The 18714-nt window shown below is 39.3% G+C and overlaps 1 protein-coding gene across 2 annotated transcripts in view; it reads left to right on the top strand.

Annotated features, from left to right (window-relative positions):
- Positions 1-7807: 7807 nt before the first annotated feature.
- FSHR (follicle stimulating hormone receptor) overlaps positions 7808-18714 on the top strand; it is a 171504-nt gene continuing 160597 nt past the window's right edge. For both annotated transcript variants that reach the window (XM_060117028.1, XM_060117027.1), the window contains exon 1: positions 7808-7959. In XM_060117028.1, coding sequence (XP_059973011.1) covers positions 7808-7959 — 152 coding nt within the window. The remainder of the gene's footprint in view (positions 7960-18714) is intronic.

The following is an 18714-nucleotide window of genomic DNA, read 5'->3' as shown; positions in this document are numbered from 1 at the left end:
AATAAAGCTTAATGTATAAAAAAATAAGTATAATAGGAACTGTAATTAAGATTATAATATTGATAATAAAGTGGATTCAAGGCTGCTACTTGAAAGACTTAGTGTCCAAAGATTATCATGTTTTACTGCATATTCACAAATGATACCTTTATGCTCTTGTCATATCACAAGGAATTTTTGTTCCTGCCATAAGTCTCATAGTATACTTCACTAAGGCCACTAGTATTATAGCAAGTCTACATTAGATTCACATGTACAACTGAAATTACAGTATAACAATGTATAAAAGGAGAAAAGGAATATAGTTTTTTAAAATAAATACAAACCTACCAAATACAAATGTCTGAATGGAAAATAAATATCTTTGGTCATTTTAAAACATCATAGGGTTAAAACAACCAGCTTACATTATTGTCTTTCTTGGGGTAGCAACACGGTTAGTTAATAATTGAACAAACTACTAAAGGCTGAAAACGAATCTTCAACATTATCATCATCAGTATCTCTATTAGTTGGCCTAACTGGTACTTTGGAAAACATTAAGAAAAGAAGAAGGGCTTCCCCGGTGGCGCAGTGGTTGAGAGTCCGCCTGCCGATGCAGGGGACACGGGTTCGTGCCCCGATCCCGGAAGATCCCATATGCCGCGGAGCGGCTGGGCCCGCGAGCCATGGCCGCGGAGCCTGTGTGTCCGGAGCCTGTGCTCCGCAACGGGAGAGGCCACAGCAGTGAGAGGCCCGCGTACAGCAAAAAAAAAAAAAAAAAAAAAGAAAAGAAGAAGCAAAAATTACCTAGCATAAACAATGATGCCCTCTCTAAATGCTTAGATACCTGCAGTAAATATTGGCAGAAGTGGCTGCAATTATTTCCCCCTGTGTGTGCACGCCACTTTGCCATGTGCCTTTGTGTTCCTCTCACCAAGGTGGAGTCTGTTTCCCAGCCCTTGAATCTGATCTAGCCTTGTGACTTGGCATGACCAATAGATTGCAACAGAAGTTATCTCCATCAATAGGACAGCTTTCTGCCCAATCAGCAGACACACAGATGTTCTCCCAGTGACCCCAGAGACCCCATCTTTACATGAGTACCGTGAAATGAAAAGAAAATTGGTTTGGAAATTAATTTTTCAGATTTCCAACCTGTGACAAACTTTCCTGGGTGAAGAATTGCACATAGTTGTGTGAGACCATCAGAGTCCACAGAATAAAAGCCGCCAGAAGAAACTGCATTTAGTCCTCCATTCCAATGGTGCAGACAGGCTACCTCATGTCTGAGATTCAAGATCTTTGTTATCTGACAAACTTTAACTTATGAAATCAGGAAGCTAAAAGGGACCCTGATTTCCTAAGAGATAGATTCCTAAGAACACATTCTTAAGACAACAACCATAATCATAATCATCGTCACCTGATGCTTGCATTGTTCTTAATCTCTCAGAAATCTACGGGGAAATCTGAGCAACCTGATGGCAGTGCCGAATACAAGGTGTCCTCTGATGCAAGGAAGAACTGGCAAATGACCTCAAAAGAAAGCTCTTCTCGAAATAGAATAAGTAAAAGAAAAGGCAAGGGAAGCTAATGACAGGATAAAAAGAATGATGAGGGTTTGGTGGGAGATATACAGGGGAAGAAAAAGATCTGTAGCCCACATAATTTTTCAGGACTAAACACTCAGTAATAAGGCATTTAATTCAGGTTTATCACCACTAATCTCCTGGTAAGCTCATTTAGAGCCTCATTTTCCACGTATTAGATTCCCTTTTATGTTAGAGAAGGGTTTTTCCTTTCAGTATCCAATATCAGAGCCAAACACTGCTGCCACAATTGCTATGCCCAATTCTCCGATCATTTGAGAAGACTGCAATTCCAAATAGCTGCTTCTGAGAGTATGTCTGTATATTCACATCCTACAACACTTCCCATCCAGCCAGACTCTCATAAAGCTCGCAGAACTCATCATGATGTTAAACAACCCCAAACAACACTTTAGGCTTCGGCCCCTGAGATATAGCAACCCATGTTGGAGATTATTCTAAAGTGAAGATCCAGATAAACTATCACACACTCAAAGCTATGTCAGGTAAGGAATGGCTTGAAGGAATCGGGGATCATCTAAACAAGTAAAAAGATGATTCAAGAGGTACAAAATAGCCAGGGATGTGCTAGAACCAGCTCTTACCAACTCATAGGAGCAGACAGACAAATGTTGAGGAATTTAGCAAGCTGGTTGACATCACATTGGTAGCTTGATATAAGCTATGGCAGGAGAATTTACACCATGGAAATTAACAAACACTATAAACAAGGACTTTTTTCCCTGGAAAGCTGATTGTTAAACATTTACCAGCATTTCCCTGAAAATAGCTGTCTTCCATTATTTTGAGGCTTATCTTTGGAAAGAGATTATATTTGGCCATAAGCAAAGCTTCTCAAAGCTTTCCAATGCAGTACTGACAAAGGCAAATGAGAATACAAACTCCTTGGAGATCCATTAACATGTCCAAAGTGGCAGAGAATCTAAGCAAATATTGAACATATAACATAATGAAGATATATAATAATGACAGAACTAAAATATTGGACAGCAAAAAAATATGTTTTATCTAGCCAGTGAGTAGGTTTAAAAATTTAAAGTCCATGCATCTTTCAGGAAGAGATTTTAAATACTGATAAAATTAAACTTTTTAAATAAAAGGTATAAGTTAAAGTATGAGGTAAAAATTTCAGAGTAACCATTAAAATTAATAAGGAGAGTCTATAACATCCAAAATGGTAGTTGGAACAAAATAGAATAAGAAAATAAAACAAAGCAATAAAAGAGACAAACACAAAAAATTCAACAAATAAAAGACAAAAAAAGGGAAAAAATGGAGCATGTAAAATTAGAACAAAGTAGAAAGCAAGCTGCATGGCAGAAAAAAAAGCATCCATATGGATCAATAATCAGAATAAATGTGAATTATTAAGGTCATCTGTTAAAAGAGATTGTAAGAATGTACTAAAACAAAAAATTCAGCTAAGTGGTTATAAAATTCTACCAGTGGTTATAAAAGACATGCCTAAAACATAAAGACACAGAAAGGTTGAAAGCACAAAGGTAGAAAAAATTATACTAGAAAAATATTTATCAAATGAAAAGGTGGTATCTCTATGTTAATATCAGACAGATAGATTTTAAGATAAAAGACAATACTATGTGTACAGTAAGATGCTACAAAATTAGAGAAGGTTTAATTCACCATGTATATATTCCATTCTAAATGTGTATGCCCCAAGTATCATTTATATGTGAAGGAAAATATAGGGACAACTTGTGTCATTCTGATCATGTGAAATTTCAACAGAAATCCCTTCATTAGTTTAATTAAAACTTAAAATGTTAGTAAATATTGATATATAGACAATTTTAGGAAAATAATAATATACTGGATTTATGGGACAAACATAGAGCCTGTCACAAGTAAATAGAGAATGCCGATCCTTCTCAAGCTCACATTGGATATTTATAAAAATTAACTGTACTAAGCCATAAAACACATATCAACATATTTGGGGGAAAAATCAATAGCACATTCTCTGACCATTATGCAATTTAAATCAGAGGTCAATAACAAAGAGATAAATTTAAATATCTGTATTTTGTAGATTTCAAATCTGTACACCTCAATTATCTGGGAGTTAAAAAAGAAATCATAATGGAAAATTGAGAAATACTTAGGACTTAGCTATAATGAAAAATTTACCCATCAATATTTATGGGATAGAGCTAAGGCAAAGACTACAGGGAAATTTACAGATTAAGTATGTGTGTGTGTGTGTGTGTGTGTGTGTGTGTGTATATATATATATATATATATATATATATATATAACTTATATGTAAGTATACATATATATATTAGAAAGGAGGAAGGGCTGAAAAATGAATGAACTGACATCCAAATAAGAGGTTAAAAAAAAAAGAGCAAAAAGAAAACAGATGAGAAAACAATAGGAAAAATTGTGGAAAAGGAAAATAAAGATAGAATATGACTGGCAAAGGCAGAAGTCAGTCCGTGAGAGGACAATTAAATAGAAAAAAATTTGGCAAGGTTGGCTAATACGAAGAAAATGGACAGAAATAAAGAACACTAGGAATAGTTTTCAAAAGATTTAAAAAGGGAATACTAAAAACCTTGATCACAATACATTTAAAAACTTGAATGAAATGGAAAATTCCTAGAAAACTTATAGTGTAAAATTTAAGAAATAGGAAGCTTGAATAGCCCAATAACAACTAAAGAAGTTGAAAGAATATTTTAAAATCTTCACTCACACACACACACACACACACACACACACACACACACACCATAAGACCAGGCTTGGATGGTTTACAGGCAAGTAAATCCACACTTTCAAGGAATAGATTATTCCAATCTGAAACAGTTTTTTTCTAAGAGCAAAATAAAAGAGGGATTATGGCCCAACTCAGTCTGTGAGGTAAATACACCCGTGATACCAAACCATATAAGGACAAGAGAAAGGAAAATTAGAAATTACATTACTCATTACTAAATTACAAATTGCTTATGACCACAGATGCCAAAATTCTAAAAATACTAGGAAGTCAAATCTCTCGGCATATAAAATAACAGTAACTCATAATGAAGTCTGTTAATCCTAGGAATATGAGGAGTTTAATAGTATAAAATTATCATTGTAACTCAGCAAATTAATAGGTTAGGGGTAAAACAAATGCAGAAAAGGCATTTGATGATATTCATTTCTATTCATGGTAAGAAAAAAAATTCTTAGAAAACTTTTCTACAATCTTTAACCTGATATCTAACCTAGTAGGCATCAAAAGCCGATAACAAATATCATTTTAAAGGTGAAAAATTAGAAAACATTTTCTCTAAAATCAGGAACATGACAAGAATGCTCATCATAACTTCTACTCATCATTGCACTGGATATCCCAACCAGAGAAGAAAAAGAAAGGAAGAGAGAGAGAGAGAAAGAGACAGAGGGAAGGAAGAGAGAATGAGGGATGGAGAGGGGAGGGAAGGAGAGGGAGAGGGAAGAAGGAGGAAGGAAGGAATTAGAAAAGAAGAAATTTTCTTACCACATGTCAAGATGATTTTAAAGTTCTAGTAATTAAGACAGTATAGCATTGGTGCATGTAAAAAGGATGATGGGCTATATATAAAAGAGCTTAAATGCAAACCTATGCAAAATAGTAGTTACTTGAGATATGATAATTTTACAAATGAAAGGAAAAAAAGAGGGCCTATTCAAAACATGGTTCTGGGAAAATTGTTTATCCATGTGGATAAAAACCATATGCCATTGAATAATATCGAAATTGAGTTCCCGACACATACCACACATAAATATTAATACCTAATAAATTAAAGACTTAAATGTGCAGAGTAAAACTATAAAAGTTTTAGAAGAAAACATAGGAGAATATTTTTATGGCCTCAGAATAAAGAAAGATCACAGGAGAATGAAAACATAAATGGTAGTATATTTATATAATGCAATATTACACAGTAGTGAAATTTTACAAACTACAGCTATATATAGAAATATACATGGTCCTTTAAAATGTCATAGTGTAAAATAGCAAGTAACCAAAAACTAGTTAAGAGTAATGCAATTTGTATAAAACTCAAAAACAAGCAAAATTAAGCAATATACTGCTTGGAGCTACATACTTTGGTAATAAAATTAATTTTAAAAAACAAAGGAATAATAAACACAAATTCAGATTAAAGGTCACTTCTAGGCATAGGAACATGAGAGGGATAAAGGAGAAACAACTACATAGATGCAATGTCATTGGCATCTATTTCTTCAGTCTACAACTGTTCTATTATCTTGCTTAATAATTTACATTTACGTTATATATGTCATCTGTCAATTGTGAAGAGGACATAGTTTTAAAATCAAAATCTCAGTTTAAAAAAAAATTTATAAGGGCTTCCCTGGTGGTGCAGTGGTTGAGAGTCCGCCTGCCGATGCAGGGGACGCGGGTTCGTGCCCCGGTCTGGGAGGATCCCACGTGCCGTGGAGCGGCTGGGCCCATGAGCCATGGCCGCTGAGCCTGCGCGTCCGGAGCCTGTGCTTCGCAACGGGAGAGGCCACAACAGTGAGAGGCCCGCGTACCACAAAAAAAAAAAAAAAAATTTATAACTCATTTATGCTCAAATTTATGCTCATTATATGAGGACTAATTTAGTTATAACTAGAGCTCTCCAACATCTCAGTGGGGATTTGTGGGGTAGGTGCATGGGTGAGAAGTTCAACTGGTAATGAGTTTTTTGGTCAGTGGAGTTATTCAAACAGAGGTAAGTCAACCCCTTTAAATCAATGTGGATATTTTAAAGTAAACTTAAGCCTTAGTTAACTTATTGAATTAAGACCCTTCCACATCTGAAAGAGTATGACTCCATGCATCAATTGGTGAATGAAATAATTTAACTGTTCATGTTAGCCCAAACTGCTGGCATATAGAGTCTATATAGATACTGCCTTGATCTTCCAGTCCTGGAGTTAGAATGAATCAGTTGCTCCCAGAAGAAGCCAGGGAACAACTTCACCCTAAAAGTCACTTGCTTCTTTTTCCCTTAATGATTATTTAATCCATTCATCATATGTCATTATTCCTTGACGAGGTAGTAGAGAGGAAGAAAGGAGTGGGATCGATATATACTGCTTAGCATTTTCACATAACTCAATTTTATGCAACTAATTACTTAAAGGTAGTGTTGAAGCTAATTTTAGCAAGTAATAAGCTTTAGGCAGGATCTTAGAGAATATTCTGCCTTTTAAACTTCATAGGTTCTGGAGTTGAAAGTTGAAGGCCCCTTTACTGACAGCGTGGCCAAACGTCCCTCAGATCCTCGCCATCTCCTTGATGGCGAGTGTCAACAAAAGCGCCACGATCGTCACCTACAGAGAACATTTAAAACTAAGTTAAAAGCATAGATTAAATAAATTCATTTGTGCCAACTTCCAAAAGACAAAGGCAATCTTCAGAGCCTGGAAATGAGAGAAGCCAGAAAGGATAGGCCATAGAGAGTGGACAGCTGGCATCTACTAAACCCCACTGAAAACACAGCCCATTCCATAGGTCGTTCAGATGAGTCAGTTATCTCTGTGGACTGACTCCCCTCTCAGAAGTGCCTTCTACCTAACACGATCTGCCTGGGGCTCACTAACCCACTGCCTGTCTTCTGAGCAACACCATTTTTGGTTAGTAATTCCAGCAAGGAAGAGGATCAATGAGTACAACCCAGCAGTTCTGGTTTTATATCAAGTGGACTAGAGGAAGACATTGAGGCCAAGACTGGAAACAGGTCCCTGCCTTTCACCCAGTGACACTCTTGGTGATGTTTCACATTCCAGATTGTGTCTTTTTTGGAGAAAGTCAAAGTCAGTGACCAGTCATGTCACTGGTTTGAGAAAAAAATAGTGACCAGGAAGGACATTTCTACAGTCAAATTAATATAAACTCTTCCAGACATGCATCAAGGTTCTATTTGCTGTCTTCCTTGGGTCAGGGTGTAATAAACTCAATCAAGAAAGATAAGGGAGTAACTTATCTTGCTTCCCCTAAAATCAATGCTAGCACACAGGCATTTTGCTATTTGTCTGGAAGTGACCGAAGGGTGGGGGGGGGAAGCATCCCTGGGTGGGTCACGTGACCCTACCAGCTCCCAAGGCAGATCTCTTCTCACAAGGGCTCAGTGGGGAGCCTCTGAAACCTGTGCAGGTTTTTCTCTGCAGATGCAGGAAGAAAGCAGGTGGATGGATAAATAAACATGGCCTTGCTCCTGGTGGCCTTGCTCACATTCCTGAGCTTGGGCTCAGGATGTCATCATCGGATCTGTCACTGCTCTAACAGGGTTTTCCTCTGCCAGGAGAGCAAGGTGACAGAGATTCCCTCCGACCTCCCCAGGAATGCGGTTGAACTGTGAGTATCAGAGACAGCGGGAATGACAGTGTGGCCGGTATTTGTGTGTTGCATGCTATTATTATTTTCACATTGGACTGATAACTGTTGGGCTAAAATATTTCTGCCCTGACCAAAGGCTTACATAAAACAAACTCCCCCGGCCCAACACTCCTGCCCTGCGGTTCTCTAAGGATCGTAGTGAGATTTTGTCTCAGAATTGTCGGGGAAGGTCAGCACGGAGACCCAAATCCAAAAGCAAAAGGAAGAGTTTTTTGTTGTTTTCAACACTTTTGCTCTTGGGTGCCATAGACTCTTTGGTGAAACCAGAAAAATAAAACTAAGAGAAATCAGAAACCTAGAAGAGTCAGGATTGGAGGGAGAAAGATGCCTTCGATTTAAGTGGAAAGCGTGGTGTGTTTCTTGAGGACACTGAATTCAAGAAGGCAAGAGTCACTGCTGCTTTGGAGGCACCAGCAAGTAATCCCTGAACTAAGACTCTGCTTCCTGGGGAAAAAGGAATTGTAAGGGAGGGAAGGGGTGTGAAAAAAGGAAGAAAGAAAAGAAAAAAGGAGGCAGAGAGGGATAGAGAGAGACAGGATACTCTTTCATACCCCTGGGAAAATGTGATTCCCAACTTTAGATTTTTACTGAACTATTTTAATAGGAAGTAGACAGACTCTAAGAATTGGACAAGATCTTAGACACCATTTCACTCTATCTCTTTATTTTGCAATTGAGGAATCTGGGGTCTGGAGAGTAAAGAGAATTGCCCGAACTCTCACAATGGGTTGAGGCAGAGCCCAAACTAGAAAGCAGGCCTTTTGACTCACAATCCACTGCTCTTCCCTTAAAGTCCCATGTCTACTGCATTAGAGCAAGAGGAAGGCAGGACTGTTTAATTGTCCAATTACTATTGATATTTCCCCCGAGAACTGGCAAGTGGTGGCTGAGAGATTGTAGATATGCTCAGTGGTTTTATCCCAAGGATTTTAAACAGAAGCTGCTATTCTGGAAGCCTGTTTTAATCTCGATTCCCCAAAGCTATGCGTGACTCTTATGTTACTGCAGAAGGTGGTCAACTTTTTGTTTACCAATTACCATATCTACACTCAAACACGATGGTGTTGCACTTCAGATTTTCATTCAGGGACAAATGGCCGCAAGACTGACTTGGTTCTGCTTGCTCCTTTTTCTCTTGACATCACAAGCCCTCCATTCCTACCCAAAGGCAGCTGCAGCGGCAGGGAAAATAAGTGACCCACTGCGTGTTTTGGCTGAACCGCCTCAGATGGACAGCTACTCCTGATTATAAGGAAGAATGCAACTATGCACAGTCTGCTTTGTTAGATGATCATAAACACAGGAGAAAGCCGGTGTACCTGAGCTCCTGTAAGAAGTCACCCATTCCTAAGTGACTCTGAACAATTACTTAACCTCTGTTGAGCCTCAGGTTCCTAACTTCTAGAGGGTTTAATACGACCTGCTTAGTTGGATGGCTGTGAACGCTAAATGATACAGCCCCCCAACACACACACACAATTTCTACCTCTCCTGGCCCTTCTCTTTTGTCAGTGTTTCCCCATGGGCCAAGCAGTGCCAACCAGTCGCTAAAGCAGACAGCCTCTAACAAGACTTCATTTTAGGGTGATACTCCTCTATCCAAAACTCCCTTCTGTGCTAGGCTGTCTGCTTTCTGGTATCTCTTTACTAGAAGAGAGAATTTTTTTCATTCTGCATAGAACAGCAGGGAGTAGCCAGATGTGAGCCGCAGTCTGTGGAATGCCCACTTCTGATTTAGACTACAGCTGAGAATGGCTAAATATTTCTGGCTTCAGTAGGGTTTAGGCAGCCTGAGACAACATAGCACCGTGAATAAAGTACTCAACTAGGTGAGCAGGGTCAGGAATGGAGGGAATTCTCAGGTTATAGTCACAGGTGGGCCTGTAATTGATTACGACAAGTCAGAGATGGAAGAGTATGGACTCCAGATCGCAAGAGACCTGGGTTCTAACCCAGACTATGACATTGCTTTTTGTTCTATCACGTGGGCTCTTGGCTGTTTCATGGAAATTGTAATGTGTACCTTTTTCAGACTTGCTGTGAGGATTAAATGGAGTATTAAAACATCCAGCACAATGTCTCGCAAGTGGCAGGGGAGGTGGGGATTGTTGTTGCTATCGTCATCTGTAAAATACTAGAGAAAAAAACACCACAGAGGGCATTCAGGATGATCAAATGAATCAACAGGAATGAGAATGCTTTGAAAAATGGATGTAAAGCTCTTCATAACTTTGAGATAGTTTATAGGAACCCACTGATTTAAGAATAATCTCCTCCTCCTCCCAGTGGCTGGAGCACTCCCTCTCCGTGCATTTACTTTCCAAGTAAGAAAATGTATTCCTTTAGGCTTTCAATATTTTCCAAGAACTCAAGGAGCAGATTTCATCCTGACCATGGGTAAAGGATTTTTGATTTCAGACTTAACTTAGAAACTCAGCTTTACCTGGAGGCAGTCAATGAATCTAGAAAGGACCCTTTGATCTTGCTTAATTCTTCCTGGAGTTAGAATTTCTAAGAAGAATGTGAACACCCATTCAAAACTTGAAATTTTAAGTCTAAGTGACTTGTGTGGATACAGACATCCTTTTCTCCAGCAGGGTCAGATAACCACAATACTAGAAGAAAAGACTCCACTGATGGCCATTCTTGGCGTAGGGAGAGCTGTACTGAGATTATATTATAGGCTGCCTGTGTTGACCCCTCTCCTCACAGCAAGTTCCTGTATCTCATTGCCATCTCAATTGACCAGCACTTACTTCTAATTATCTAATTATAGTTTTCCCTTTTATTTTCTTCCTTTGCTATAAATTCCTTGCTTTGCTGTTTTGGTTTAGATCACTAGCCATATCCCATAACCATAGACTATTGTTTAGATAGGAACTTGTTTAGTCTTTCCTTAGTAGGTCCTTCGTTCGGAGGGATGTTAGCAGTATTACAAGCCAAAAGGAAAGCCTTTTGCTATGCCAATAAGGTTCTGTGATCTCCAAAAGGAAAACAGATTTTCTGATGCTTGCAAACAATTTCAAATGCGAAATTTTTTCTTTAAGAGCGTCTTCCAGGATTAATATTCTGAGAACAGTTTGAGAAAGGCCGGTTCGAAGTTGGTCTTTCCAACCCCAGCCACCAGTACAGATCCCCTGTAAAGTCTGCACTGCAGCCCAGATCCCCTGACTCCCAATTCAGTGCTCAGTAACAGCTAAAGATGGACCTTTGGCTGATTTTCATTGCTTTATGCGTGACAAGCAACTATTTAAGACCACCATGTGTCCTCATGAAGGAGATGGTTCTGAACTATAGACTAGAGCCACAACAGAACTAGGTGTTACTCTTTCAGAGGTGTAGAAAGGGATGGATTACAAAACTACTAAAGCCACTGTTGACTTCTTCATTTGTTGAATATTGATAATTCAATTCACCTCATCATGTAGGTTTCATGTTTCCAATTGCCCACATCTAATCAGTTTTACAAACTCCCTTCATTCTGCTACAAGAAGTAATTCTTTTTTTTCATTGCCATCATCTTTGTTTGAGATCTGAACATCTAAAGCCTGGATTAAATAATTATGTGCTAATCTACCTCCTTGCTACCAATCTCTCTCTTCTCCAAACCAGCCTGAACACTGTCATTCTAGGTTTCTCCATAAAACACCACTGCCACCATGTTATGATTCCCCAGTTCAAAATCATTCCGTGGCTCATCTTTCTGACTTTACCTCACACCTTTCACCAACAGGAGCCATCTACTCTGCCAGGCTGATAAAGACTTGCTCTCAAGCTCAGTTTGTGTCCTGGTGTGCTTATGTCATACCACTTGCTTATGTAATCTTCAATTTCTTCTTTGTCTCTTGAAATCCAACCTACTTATCATAAGCTTACTCAAAGGTTGCTTCCCTGACCATTACATTTTCATTTAATCTGAATCCCGGTGCAGTTCATTTTATAATCTTGCTTTGCCCTTAATTTTTCATATATATCTTATTTCCGCAACTGAAGTGAAAATTTCCTTTGTACTCCTTATTGTGCCTGGCTCAATGCAATGAAGGTTCTGGGGCCTCGATTACATGTAGAACAAATGGTACAATAAATAAGGGGGAATTGCATCTATTTATTTGCTCCGCTCCTCAGTATCGAAGAAAAGATTCTTATAAAAGATGATTATTGCTCTCCCTGCGGTGAACTACTATAGGATTTGATAGTTTCCTTGTTTTCTTCGCTTTTTTATGTGTTTGTTTTTTTAAAAAAATGCCTGTATATCATTCTGGAATCCATTAATTTATTCAGAAAGAGAGATACATAGACTAGAAACAAAGTCTACTAAATTAAAAGCTGAATATTCTATATTTTAGGCACGCCACTCAGTTCTCTTGACTTAATAATACCTGTCTCTCTATTTCTAAAAAGAATATGGAAAGGATGAGTGAAATTACCTAAACAAAATCACTTTAAACCAGACAAAAATGTTCAAAGAAATATAATTTTTGCCAATTAAGGTCAAATTCCAAACCTTAAATGTTAGGTTTCTTGTGTTTCCCAGATGTGCTTTGATTATTGTAGTCTGCCTGGATATTAAAACCAAACACCCCAGTGTGCAGATTGCTCTGGGTGCCCATATCTGGAGACTCTTACTGTCTTGTTTAGATATTTCTTTGAAAGAAACAAACAGCACAGTTTTCATGCTAATGTATACATAATCTTTCCTCTCAAAACAAAACCCTGCATCTACTTTAGTGAGAAATGATATGTCTATGCCAACATTTGGAATTTAATTGGACTGGGGTAAGGAAGGTTTATATTTCCTGCAGAGGAATCAGAAAAAGGAACAGCTATAGAATGCAGTAACTTGAAAGGGGAAAAGTAAAAACTATATTGCAAGGGAAATAAATTCTTTAAAGCAGAAAATGAACTCTACTCTGAGAATTGGCTAAGAGTTATAATTTACAGAGTCATTTCAGCTATTGAAAAGTAAGGGTTTGATAGTGTAGAACTGCACTACTTGGTGATGATAAAATCCCCTTGCTTACCTAAAGGTCAGTGCTGTCCTTCCTCACCCAAGTCTTCTGCCAAAGAAGCCTAAGCTTCAGAAGCAGGAAATCTTGGCAGCAAATGGAAAATTCATTTAATGTTTGATTATCCTTCTCCAAAACCACTAATTGGGTTATCCAGTCACTGTGGTTGATTGGACTATTTTTTTAAAGCAGTTAGATTTAAACTCCCCAATTTAGCTTTATTTAGACTAGATTCTAGCTTATATATCCCATAAGGTCACCTAGGAAAGAGAGTAATTATTTTTAATTGCTTAGGAGCTGATGATTATAATGAGAATTGGATGTTTCTTCTTGATCTGACCTCTCCCTGAAGTATCTCTGAGCATGTTTTAGGTCTCTGACCTGAACATGTCATTACATTGTTCTTTCATATGGAATATGGCAACTGATCTGAAAGTCTTCAAGGGATGTTCAAAAACTCTTTTTGAGTAAAGCAACCAAACCCTTGCCATAGACCTGAAGTCAATTATATTTTTAGTCTCAGGAGTGGCTAGGGTCTACTCTCTTTCATACCCTCTCCCAGAGTTGGCTCTCTTTTCAGCAAGAGCCAACACATAGCCATCACAGAATCCTGTTATCACAAATCTGGAAAACATACAGCATGAGCCAACTTTTGTATCTCCTTAATGCTAAGATTGCTGAAAACCTCTAAGAAATAGGAACCCTACAAGTTCAGCTGTTTCAATGAATCAGAGAGATCAACTGAGGATATGGGAGAGAAAATTCATCAGTAGATTGGTGAAAGGTAGAAGTAAAACAGGGCTGAGGTTTCTTTCAATGTTAAAATGCTTTGATTTTACAAACATCTTGTAACTAGATAAACAAAGGCTGACTGGAGGTCATGGAACATTTCATACAGAACCTCCTGGAATAGAAGTGCATTGAAAAAAATAAAAGAAGACCAGAGCCTTGAGCACTAGATTTCAGGAGTGGCCCCAGGATAAAATATCCTGTCCCTTCTAAGAAAGTCTACTAAGTTTTGGTTCAGAAGATAGGATCACATCCTTAGAAGACAGGGTGCCTGTACTTGTGCTTCACTCATCAGCTCAGGGTAACAGCTTCTGAATCAGCCTCTATGCCTTCAGCCTTCTTTGGACAAAAGTCCAAAGTCAAAAGTTTGACATTAAGTTCCTCCATATTTTGTCCTCAAATTAACTCTCCTGTCTTCTCTCTCAGCTTCTAGCCTTTCTACGCTTTGCTCTATGGACTATTTCCTAATCCCCAGATCTGAAACATACCTTACATTCCCCTACCTAAATACTATTATTTTCTCCAACCTGAGATGAATCCTACTCTAATAGAGTTAGCTTTTGAGACCAGGTAAAGACGCTGATTTTTCATGAAGTTTTCTTTCAACATCAAATATTTATTGATTACATTTGTGCAAGGCACTATACTGGACACTTGGGAGAAAAGAATCAATAGGGGAGGCACGGGGCCTGTTTTCATGGAGTTGCTAAAAGAGAAGAGTATCAAACAAGAAACGACAATAATGCTTTTCCTCACTTTTACCCACAACAATAAAAATCCCCCTCAGAACCCGGAACAGTCACTGTCAAAACCACTCACTTGACAATTAATTGCAAGTTGCCTTGTACAATCTGAAATCATAGATTGTGAGAGCTGGAAGAAACAGATGCCTAATGAAGGCCAATGAGGAGACGTCTGCCTGCCTGATGCCGGCGAAAAAATGGATGCGAAGATGGGTGTCTGCCTGTCCCATCTACAATAGATTTGCTCTTTTGACAACCTAGGGTTGATTTCAGGAGCTGTGCAGGGCCACCTCCAGACACCTTATTTTTTTTAAAAGGTCAGAAACTCCTATCTTTATTTTACAAGGAAAACACAGCCCTCAAATAAAATAGAATGACAAATGAACACCAGCAAATTTATGGTAAGGCTTAACTGGCAGATGTCCAAATATTTAAGTTTGACTAGAAATTTTCAAATTGGGCAAATACAAGGGTCTGGGTCCTTTGAGTTGGGATAGAGGAGAAGGGTACAGAAGGTGGAAAACAGCACCAAAAGTGGAAGCTTAGGCTGCACTGTTTTCTTTAAGCAATTTCTCTTTCTTCTAAATTTCAAACTATTTTTGCATGGCTATGTTTAGAAAAGCAAATTGAATGCAAAAAAAAAAAAATGATCACTCTCCATAATCAGATCACAGCCTGAGCAAGTATCGACCGTCAGCCCCAAACCCTTGCCATGGCCATATGCCCACCAAGGCTAATTTCTGCTAGGGCAGGAAGGAATTTAATTGGTGTTTCTTTATGGTGTTTCTTGCTTCATTTAATTGGTGTATCTTTTATGGGCAAGCAGTGTAGACTTTCCGTAAGTAAATATATTGGGGGGGAGGGGGCGGGTGAGGCAGAAAATACAACAAGAAAACACTCTTTTAATTTAGAAAACAAACTGGAAAGGCAATGAAAGCAAATGTGAGATTTATGGTGAACAGCAAAGCGGTCATCTGGAATCCTGCACACAGTAGCAAAATTGTTTATCAGGCCCCTGATTGTGAAAATCGGCTGAGCTCCTTCAATAAGAACATACCGTCTTAGAATGGCATCTGATTCCCCCAAACAAATATTAGGGACAAGAGGAAAGAGAACAAACAGTTATGATAACCAGATAGGAAAATTACAAAGTAGCTCTGGAAGCAGAGCTATAGGGTAAGAAGAAACAAAACAAGACCCACAGAAGTATAAATAAAAGGAGGGGCTGGGCCACTGAGTTGAGGAATCACTGTGTCAATATCTAGGTCTTGCCTCTTGGGCTGGGCAAAGTCCCCGGAGAAGATTCTTCCAAGCTCCTACCTGGAGGGTGAAGCCCTACTGCCAGCATTCTGGTGGCTGGGGAAAAGGGCTGGGGGTCTCAGCATCCGGCAGCCAAAAGTGGTCTCTGCGATGTCCAATTCAGAAACTCTCTATTCTACTCTCTTTAAAGAATAAACCTTTGGTGTTTTTCTCAGGTGGGGAGGAGCTCTGGCCTGACTATACCAAGTGGGTAGTGTGGCTGTTTCTTAAACAACCTTTCCACCAACCCTCTTTATTTTGGCCACCTCAACCCTATTCACTGCCCCCAGCTCCGCTTCTGGGGACACCAGTGCCTCCAATTCCTGAGTGTTTTAGGGATTGTGAAGTGTAAATCACATTGGTTTAGGATTCCATTTTCTAGCATCTGCCAAGTCAGCAATTCTCAAACTTTAATGCAAGCACATCAGAGGAATATACTGGGAAAATGCAGGTTCTGACTCAGTAAGTCTGGGGAGGGGTCTGAGATTCTACATTTTTAACCAGCTCCAGGATACCCTGGCTGTACTAGTACAAGAACCACATTCATCCATGTTCTTTTTTTTTTTTTTGCGGTACGCCGGCCTCTCACTGTTGTGTCCTCTCCCGCTGTGGAGCACAGGCTCCAGATGTGCAGGCTCAGCGACCATGGCTCACAGGCCTAGCCGCTCCATGGCATGTGGGATCTCCCCGGACCAGGCACGAACCTGTGTCCCCTGCATTGGCAGGCTGACTCTCAACCACTGCGCCACCAGGGAAGCCCCCATCCATGTTCTTTATAACCCTAAAATTCTATTGCTCTTGTTCCTCTGTTCTTATTTATGGCTTTATGGCTTTAAAAGAAAGAAAAAAAAATGCCCCTTACTGTCTTCTCAGTGGGGTTTTAAGAGGAAACCAATGGTCATTTAGTTATTGGTTTACTCTGCCTTCTCCTCCCAGGAATCCCCATTCATTATTCAACCCACTCAATCCGACTCTCTGCCCATCGTTCCACTAAAAGTTATCTTGTCACAGGTACCAATAAACTTCTCTTAAATATTTTAACTATGTTTTACACTGTGTATGTTTATATTACTTTTCAAATAAAAGTTTGAATATAAGAGGAAGGTGCACCATTCAGATATCAGATTCAAGGGCATTTCCCCACCTACATGTTACCTGTTTCTCAGGAACATGCCTCACAGGCGACCATCCTCCTGCATGAAACACTTTTCTCTCTTGACCTCCAGCTTCTGTGACACCATACTAGTTTCCCTCTTACATCTCACACCAGACCTTCATCTTCTCTGCTACTCAGTCTCTAAATGTTGGAGTTCCCCAGACTTCCTCTGGACCCTCTTCTCTCATGAATCTGTACTCTCTCTACAGTGATCTCAGCAGTCCCATGGCTTTAAATGCCACCTACCTTCAAAATCCATGTGTCATATCTGACCTCTTCATTGATCCCCAGACAAGTAATACCCATCTGAAACCTTGACATTGTCACTCGATCTCTTGCTGGCATCTCAAAACCAGCAAGCAAAAAATAGTACACTTAATTGCCCTCCCCTCAGCTCTTCAGAATATTCTCTCCCAGGCTTCATCATCTGAATTAATGCACATATCACCAACTCCTCACCATCAAATCCAATTCAAGTGCTGGGGACTAGACCCCTACAATACACCTCAAATATCTCCACTTCTCACGTTCCTTATCACTACCCCAGCTCAAACCATCACCTCTCTCACCTACTACAAGTGTCTCCGGTGCTTCTATCCCCTAGTCCCACTTAAATCCATCCCCCACACAGCATCTAGAGAGACTCGGACAAAGAAGATGGTAACAAATTACTTAGAATTCACTTCGAATAAAATTTATTCAATCCACGTTCATGACTACCTATTATAACAGCACTAGCCTAGGTGTCAGAGATCCAGCACTGAGCAAAACAAACAAAATCTCTTCCTTTGGGGTGCTTACATGCTTTGTCATGGCTACAAGGTACTCTACGGTCTGATCTCTGCCTGCCTTTCCATAGGCATAGTGCATATCATGCATCACTTGCCCATTGCCACTATGCTCTAGCCATCCTGGACCCTTTTCTGCTCTACAAACACACCAGGCTCTCACCACCTGAAATCTTTCACTTGCTTTTCTTTCTGTCTAGAATGTTTTTTTCTCTCCTCTTCCGTCTCCACCCAAATTCCAACCACTTAGAGTGGTCTTCCTTGACCAGTCCACTATAGTAGCACCCGTACCTTGCACTAGCTTATGACCCCTTTCTTCCATAAACATGCTGCAATTTGAATGTTTTTATTTGTTTATCTATTCCCCACCACCACCACTAGAAACCAGAACTAAAGCTTCATGATGGCAAGGATTCGTACATGCAGAATAGCTCCTGGTACAGAGTAGATGCTCAATACCTACATGAATTGAATGAAGAAATGAAAGGCCCCTTCAACAAATAAGAACTAGAAGGAGAGACTGAATGTAACAAACACCTATTAATCCTACTATATCATCCTGCTGTATGCCTCTTATAGTATCTCACCCAACAGTCTTGCACTGTAGCTATTACTGTTCCCATTTTAGGAAATAAGAAAAATGAAATCAATCCATTCTGAATGTCAGGATGGAAATTGAGATTCCTGATATACCTGATTAGGAAATGTCCAATCTTTTTACTAACCAAGAAAAAAGAGAAAGAAGACCTCCCAACCTCTGAACTCAATCCCTAAAGAAAAACCATCTAAACCCATCATCTGAGCTTAAATATGCATGGCGCTGGAGTTATCTATAATACCAATTTTACATATTATCTTGCCTCTCAAATACAGTAAAGCTCTCTGAGGGCTAGCACTGCACCCCTCTCCTGCTCTCAGCAGCACTGGGTACT

Source organism: Mesoplodon densirostris, chromosome 14 (assembly GCF_025265405.1).
Source record: "Mesoplodon densirostris isolate mMesDen1 chromosome 14, mMesDen1 primary haplotype, whole genome shotgun sequence".
Classification (NCBI taxonomy): domain Eukaryota; kingdom Metazoa; phylum Chordata; class Mammalia; order Artiodactyla; family Ziphiidae; genus Mesoplodon; species Mesoplodon densirostris.
Note: the sequence above shows the minus strand (reverse complement) of the source record. Positions and strands in the feature narration are given on the sequence as shown.